The 7,732-nt window shown below is 47.0% G+C and overlaps 1 protein-coding gene across 1 annotated transcript; it reads left to right on the forward strand.

Moving 5' to 3' along the window:
* Window positions 1-607: 607 nt before the first annotated feature.
* LOC119036348 (translational activator of cytochrome c oxidase 1) lies at window positions 608-7,030 on the forward strand. Its single transcript, XM_037128108.2, has 5 exons — window positions 608-1,104; window positions 1,411-1,517; window positions 5,328-5,455; window positions 5,963-6,140; window positions 6,470-7,030. Exons 1-5 carry the CDS (start codon window positions 828-830, stop codon window positions 6,668-6,670), a joined length of 891 nt encoding a protein of 296 aa, XP_036984003.2. The 5' UTR covers window positions 608-827; the 3' UTR covers window positions 6,671-7,030.
* The last annotated feature ends 702 nt before the right edge of the window (window positions 7,031-7,732 follow it).

The raw sequence follows: 7,732 nt of genomic DNA on the forward strand, positions 1-7,732 counted from the left end.
AGGGCAGAAAGAAAATGGAGAGGGGAATTTGGCTCCAGAAGGCTCTCCTGATCATCCTCCTTCTCCAGAATGGTCTGTGCCACAATCCATCTTTTGCATTTAGAGGGCTTCAACACTATGATCACTCTGCTATTTATGTAAGACTTTATTATCGTATTTCAAAGCTCCAAGGACTTATTTTGTGTTTTTTAAACTTCCTATGTTGGTAAAACAAGTACTAGCAGCATCCTTATTTACAAATAGCGAAGAGGAAGTTCGAAGAGACTAACTGATTAGTCAAATCATATCTCTGGGCAGCTATTTATTTTTTTGACGATAAGGTTGTTGAAGCACATATTTCTTTGCAACAAAAAAATATCATTGTGGACCTACTCCAAGTTGGCCAGCAATTCAGAAGCAAAATAAGTTTCATAACCCAGATGACTCTCTACTAGAACATTGTGGGAAATAAAGTCCTGCGCTCCCCAGGCAACCGGGAGTGACTGAGTCTGGGGGTCGCTTCACATCCCAGGGCAACAGAGGCGCAAGTACGTGTAGAGTGGCGGAACGGATTTTGAGAGCAGTGGGGACGCGTTTTTAGTATGGACCGGAAGAAGGAAGTGTGCTGCACCGCCTATAGGACCCACTCCTGGAAGCCGCGGGGCGGTAGCAGAGTCTGTTGGTGGAGTTTGGGTCGCTCCCGGCGGGTCTGAACCCTTGAGTCACGGGTGACAGGTAGACGCGACCGCAGGCTTCTGATCCGTTTGTTCCGGTGGTGAACTGGACGGGCCAACTTTGGCCGCTGCCCTTTCCCAGTTCCTGCTGACCTTGGCTCAGGGTTGTAGCCGATGGCGGCTTGGGCTGTCAGCCGAAGCAGGACCGCTGCACCATACTTGCGGGTAGTAGGCCCTGGAGCCTGGGTAGCTCTTCCGTGCGTCCCCCCAGGCTCCCAGCTTGACTCCCTGGCCTGTAGCCTTGCTCTGGCCCGGACGCTGCACCTCACCACAGCGGTCTCCGCCGGGCACAACAAATGGTCCAAAGTCCGACATATCAAGGGTCCCAAGGATACTGAGAGGAGTCGCATCTTCTCCAAGCTTTGTTTGAGCATCCGCCTAGCGGTTAGAGGTGAGAACCTGTCACCCACCGCTGATCCCCACTGCCCTCTCTGTGCCCAAGGCCTCATTTGCCTCGTTCGTCTTTGGGAGCTTAGCCAGGGTGCTCACGGATTCTCGGCCCTTCATTTCTTAAAGACGGAGCGAGTTAAAAACTTTTCCAAAATATTTCTCCTCCATATCCCATACAAACATTGGATAAAGTGTTCTAAACTAATCCAGAACAAAGTGGTGACTTGCCACTCTTTAGGGTAATGAGGGGGTGCAGGTCTGGAAATAATGAAATGAGATGATTTTGCTCACTCTTTTCTTATCTCAGAAGGAGGCCCCAACCCTGAGCTCAACAGCCAGTTGGCCCACATCTTAGAGGTGTGTCGGCAAAAGCACATGCCCAAGTCAACGATTGAGGCGTCGCTGAAAATGGAGGTGGGTCCTTAATTTGACCTACTTGTTACTGATCAGAGTCCCTACAGGGTCTATGTCTCAAAGGCCACCCAACACTCCTTATATTATCAGAGAGAAGGGTAGCAATGTGGTCGACATCTTCAATACACAACCTATTGGTGGCTTTTCTTGGCAACTGGTTATAAGATCACAAGCAAGCCTAGGATGAATAGACAAGGTGTAGAACCATAGAGCCCAGGACTGCTCAGCTGAGTTGTGCAGAGATGAGGTAGAAAGAATGTGGGGAAAGCTCTGATGTGAGATTGAGGAGTGTTTGTTTTTCTGATATTTATACCCAAAAGAAAAACCAGTAGAAAGAGAGACGGTTATGATAGTGATAGAGCCCAGTTGAGGGGACACCTCTTCCCCTAGGATAATTAGAAAGGATCTGAGAGAATAATCATCTTTTTTAAATTATATTTTGTTGATTATGCTATTAGAGTTGCCCCAATTTTCCCTCTTTGGCCCCCTCCACCCAGCACCCCGCACTGCCTCCAGCAATCCCCACACCATTGTTCATGTCTATGGGTCATGTATATAAGTTCTTTGGCTACTCTGTTTCTTGTACTGTACTTTACATCCCCATGGCTATTCTCTAACTACCAATTTGTGCTTCTTAAACCCCTCACCTTTTCACCCATTCTCCCCCTACCCCCTCCCATCTGGCGACCTTCCAGTAACTAACTTCTTTTCTTTTGTTTTTAAGAGTCTCTCTTTATTTTTTAAATCTTTGGCCTTTTAATAATGATGTGTCTTACAGTGGCCTCTTTGCATCCATCTTGTTTGGGATTCTCTGCACTTCCTGGACTTGCATGTCTATTTCTTTCACCAAATTAGGGAAGTGTTCTTTCACTGTTTTTTTCAAATAGGTTTCCAATTTCTTGCTCTTTGTCTTCTCTTTCTGGCACCCCTATGAGGTGAATGTTGGGCAGTTGACCTTTTGCAGTTGACCTAGAGGCTGTTGGTACTATCCTCATTTTTTTGGATTCTTTTTTCTCCCTGTTGTAATTGGTTGTTTTTTGCTCCCTTATATTCCAAATCATTGATTTGATTCTTGGCTTTATCCACTCTACAATGGTTTCCCTGTAAATTGTTCTTTATTTCAATTAGTATATTCTTTGTGTTTTTTTAAACTTATTTATTTTTGGACAGAGGGGAAGGGAGAGAGGGCAAGAAACCTCAATGTATCGTTGCCTCTCACATGTGCCCCACTGGGAACCTGGCCCACAACCCAGGCATTTTCCCTGACTGGGAATCGAACCAGTGACCCTCTGGTTCATGGGCTGGCGCTCAATCCACTGAGCCACACCAACCAGGGCTATCCTTTGTTTCTCCAACCAGGGCTATTCTTTGTTTCTCATAAAAAAGACTGGGTCTTTTTTATGCTGCTTAGGTCCTCACTGAATTCCTTGAGTACCCTTATAAACAGTGCTTTAAATTCTGCATCTGATAGATTGCTTATCTCCATTTTGTTTAGCTCTTTTTCTGGAGTTTTGATCTGTTCCTTCATTTGGGCTATGTTTCTTTGTCTCCTCATTTTGGCAGCCTCCCTGTTTGTTTCAATGTATTAGGTAGAGCTGCTTTAACTCTGTGTCTTGGTAGCATAGCCTAATGTAGTCAATGTCCTGTAGAGTCCAGTGGCACAGCCTCCCCTATCACCCAAGCTGTGTACTCGAGGTATGCCCTTTGTGTGGTCTGAGTACACTCTCTTTTTGTAGTTGAGCCTTGGTTACTATTGGCAGATCAATGGGAGGGATTTACCCAGGCCAATCAGCTGTAAGGACTGACTGTGACCATTGACCACCAACTTTCACCCTCCGTGGAGGATCAGCTGTGCAGGGGTAGTGTAGTGGTGCTCTGACCTGGTCTGTAGCTGTTTGCTGGATATACAGGCTCTGGGGTTTTCTGAGTGATGCAGGCCAAGGTAAGCCCCCACCTGTGTTCTGCTCAGGGACCCCCTGCATGAGCTATAAAGCAATCAGAGATGGCTGGTACTTGTGCTGGGCTTGGAGATTCCCAGGCAAAGCCAAACTGAATCTAGGCTGGCTGCTGCTAGTGCCAGGCTTGGGACCACTTAGCAGGAGGAGGTACAGGGGCTGGGGGCTTACTGAGGCCAGCTGTTGATTGTTTGATAGGATTTAGGAAGTTGTGAAGCATGAGCCAAGACCAGCAATTCATATCTTGGCCCCGTAAGTTGGGTGGGATGGAGTCTCAGTAGATCTCTGGGGCAGGGCAAACAGTGTTAGCGGGGTTGATGGAGTCTCAGATATTGCACCTATGTGTCGGTTCTGTGGTTCTATTGGGGGAGGGTTCAGATAAGGGACAATGGCCTCTATCCTGCTTTCTGTCTGGGAGAAGGCTGTCCCCCACCTCCCACCTTGATGCCTGACATCTCTACCGCGCTGGTGCCTTTCATGCTGGTACAGTGGTGCTAGAGCTCAGAAGGAGTGAGTCTGAGTAGGTTCATGTGTGGGTTCTTCCAAGTGGAACTGCTCGAGACTCCAGAAGTTTCTTCCACTGAATCAATCCTCCCTAGTTGTTGGAGCCAGAAGTTATGGGGACTTATCGTCCTGGCCCTGGAACCCTGGAACCCTGGGCTGGGGTCCTGCTGTGGGGTTGGGACTCCTTGCTCCAGAGATATCCTTCCCAAATTTTTACACACTATATGTGGATGTGGGACTAGCCCATTCAGCATCTCCACCCCTCCTACTAGTCTGGATGGATGTGGTTTCTTTAATTCTGTAGTGGTCAGACTTCTATTCAACTTGATTTCTGATGGTTCTGAGTGATGGTTGTTCTGTGTTTTAGTTGTAATTTTGATGTGGTTATGTGAGGATGTGAGCCATATTTACCTATGTTGCCATCTTGACTGGAAGTCTCAAAGTATTAATCATCTTAATTAACTAATAGTTGAGTGTTTACTCCAGGTCAAGCACTTTGATAAGAAATCTGTATGCATTATCTCACTGAATCCTCCAAACAATCTGAAGTGGAAATTTAAACACAGAAAGATTAAGTGACTTGACCAAGTCACACAGAAAATGACAGAATCAAAAACAGACAATCGAGCTCCAGAGCCTATTCACTGTCATACATACTGCCTTCATGTTGCCTGTGGTGTAGATAAGGTGGTGGAGTCAGAGGATTTTCCCGCACCTGGTAGTCTTTTATTTCTTTTGTGAAAAAGGAAGGGAGAAGTTACCAGTTGAGAGTTCCTGGGAAGACAGCAGGCAGGATGCTTGGAGAAAGTGGTAAAGATCAGATGCCTGGGCAAGGTGTCATGGGAGGTCCAGATGAGATTGGTCATTCTAGTTTTTGATTGTTTGCATTTTTGAGGTGATGCTATTTTCAAAGGCTCTTACAAAAAGGCATAGATAGGTATGCAATTTTGTGCAGCAGTACTCGGCAGCCCAGGGGTAGGAGCACAGGTGGATTTCGTAAGGGTTAGGGTGTAGGAGGATGAGTCTTAGTGGGAGTGATGGGTGGGGTAGGTGTAGAATTTGGCCGGGGAGGGGAGGAACAAAGCTGGGAGATGGCTAATTGATTGTTCAGGGACCAGAGAAACAGACTCCCTTCCAAGTTAAGGGGTAGTACTTCCAGTTACCTTAAAAGTCGATCGCACGGGCCTCCTGTCAGAGGGTGGGAACACAAGTAAAGACTTGAGAGCTTAGGCTCCAGCCCAAAGAGCCCATCCCATGAGGTCAACTTTCTGGCGGTGGTGCCTGTGGTTCTGGGTTGGCGTGCAGAGGGGGAATTGGGAGACGCAAAAATGTGCTTGTGTTGTTTTTACAGAAAACCAAGGGCATTTATTTGTTGTATGAAGGTCGAGGCCCTGGTGGCTCTTCTCTGCTCATTGAGGCATTATCTAACAGTGGCTCCAAGTGCCATTCGGACATCAAACATATCCTGAACAAGAATGGGTAGGTGTGTGGGGAAAGTGGAGAGGGAGGGAGCCTTTAGTTTCTAATTCTGTGAAAGGAAAGTACTGTCTTTTCTGGTGCGGGTTCAGATTTTACACACACTTCCACCTCGGCAGAATCGAAATGGGAAAATTCACCCTCCCTTAATGTGTTCTGCAGTAGGCAGGATCCAAGACTTTTTCATAAGTGTAGAAGGGGCTCTTTTGTCCCATTATCCCGTTTAGGTCTTCAAATGTACCACCAGGACTGGAATCTAAGTGGCATAGGAAATGATGTGCAAAGTCTTTGCATCCTCTAAACTTAAATCAGGGCAGAAAATAGAGGATGCAGATATAGTTGGATTAGTCCCTTGCCCAGTGGTAGCTGCATCTTCTCCTTCAGGAAGAGAGCTGCTCTGTGTCTGTATATATCCCAGAGGCTGGGTAGGAAAGAGACAGTGCTGTGCAGCGTGGTGTGGAGGCTGAGTGTCTGAAGGCATCTGTTCTGGCCTGTTTCCTTTCCCATCAGAGGAATGATGGCTGAAGGAGCTCGCCACTCCTTTGACAGAAAAGGGGTGATTGTGGTTGGAGTAGAGGACAGAGAGAAGAAAGAAGTGAACTTAGAGCGTGCCCTGGAGCTGGCAATTGAAGCAGGAGCTGAGGATGTCAAGGAAACTGAAGATGAAGAGGAAAAAAGCATTTTTAAAGTGAGTATGAAGTCATAGTGTTTGGTGGACTTCCAGGAGGGCACTAATAGATGCATTGAGGCATGCCTCTCTCAGTTTCTTTCCTGCACCTGGGGTGCAAGTGTGATAAAAGAGTTCATATACTCCACAAAAGTTTATTAAGTGAATACTGGGTAGGACTTACTCTACTAAGGACTATAAGAAGGATTCAGAACAATTGAAAAGGATCTCTACCAATGAAGAGCTTAAACCCAGTGATATATTATAGTAGTTCCATTCAGGTTTTATAATATTATGACCAGCTTTATTATCTCCTGGCTCCTCATCTCCTGACTTTGCTTTGTCTCTAGTTTATTTGTGATGCCTCTTCACTGCATCAAGTGAGGAAGAAGCTGGACTCCCTGGGCTTGTGTCCTGTGTCCTGTACCCTAGAGTTCATCCCCAACACAGTGGTGCAGCTGGGTGACCCTGACCTGGAGCAGGCGGCCCATCTCATTCAGGCTCTCGGTAACCATGAGGACGTGATCCAGGTCTATGACAACATTGAGTAACCAGACTGTACGTGCCCTCTGGCTCCTTGCTAGGCAACTGGCAGCTTGTTCCAGAGCACAGGCTTCTGCAGTGTCTTCTAAGACTGAGGCAGGTCAGTGTCTTCTAAGACCTAGCAGGTTCAGATGCATAAGACCTGCAGCTTTGTAGACACAGGAATCTCCATACTTCTCTGGGGCCTCTTTGTTGGCTCTGTGGGTGTGTCAGAGCCCTCCTGGAGGAGTCCCCTCACTCCCTCCTGGATGCAGACTGGGGCTAATCAGCTGGCCGGACTGTGATCTCAGGAAGTTGGTCCTTCTGAGGGTGCTAGGTGCTGTGAGGGCCCATGTACTAGAAACTCTTAATAACAGTGGGTTGCTGCATTGTTGTTGTGTGGCTTTTGAGTTTTCCTGCATTTGTGTCAAGCTGTTGACCTTCTTGACTTCCTTTCAAGAATATAGGCCTAGTTCCACTAGTCCAACTCCAGGACTGTTTGTTTTTTGATTGCCTATAGAAATGCAGCTCTCTTCAGGTACTCAGTGCTTTAATGCTGGTCTAATGGCCTAAACCTGCCATTCATTCATACAAAAGGTATTTATCAAACACCAGGAACTGTACCAGGAACTACTTATCAAGAGCACTAGCTGTTCAAGTGGTGCCCTGTGTTAAATCCTACTCTAAGACATAGGACCTCAGGTGGAAGACACAGGACTGCTCTCTTCTGGAGCTGTCCCAGGGCAATGCAAGCTGTCGTACACACATCCTCGTTCTCTTTTTGTAGCCTCTGTGCCCTTCTTCTGCCAGGGAGCTTAAGGCTTTGGCCCAACAGGAAATCAAGTGCCAATGATAAGAGACTCCCAGGCCCTGCTTTGCCTGGGTTCTTGTGTGTTTTGAGACTTGTCAGAGTGGACCAGTCAGCAGATCAGACTACTCTGAGAAAAGGCCATATCAAGCTGCTGTTGAAAGCTGCTTGGTTTCTATAATGCCCAACCCTAGCTCCTCTTCATCCCTGATTCCAGATGATGGGGTACTAGGAACTGGAGAGGAAATGAGAACAGAAGAAGAGTGAAGGCTGGCCAGGTGGA

This window comes from Artibeus jamaicensis, unplaced genomic scaffold (assembly GCF_021234435.1).
Source record: "Artibeus jamaicensis isolate MK-2021 breed Jamaican fruit bat unplaced genomic scaffold, CSHL_Jam_final contig_1998, whole genome shotgun sequence".
NCBI lineage: Eukaryota > Metazoa > Chordata > Mammalia > Chiroptera > Phyllostomidae > Artibeus > Artibeus jamaicensis.

Excerpts from the sequence above, each read along its gene's own strand:
- LOC119036348 (XM_037128108.2), top strand. The coding sequence starts at position 828 with ATGGCGGCTTGGGCTGTCAGCCGAAGCAGGACCGCTGCACCATACTTG. Across the intron at positions 5,456-5,962 it reads CATATCCTGAACAAGAATGG|AGGAATGATGGCTGAAGGAG; the intron begins GTAGGTGTGTGG and ends CTTTCCCATCAG. Across the intron at positions 6,141-6,469 it reads AGGAAAAAAGCATTTTTAAA|TTTATTTGTGATGCCTCTTC; the intron begins GTGAGTATGAAG and ends CTTTGTCTCTAG.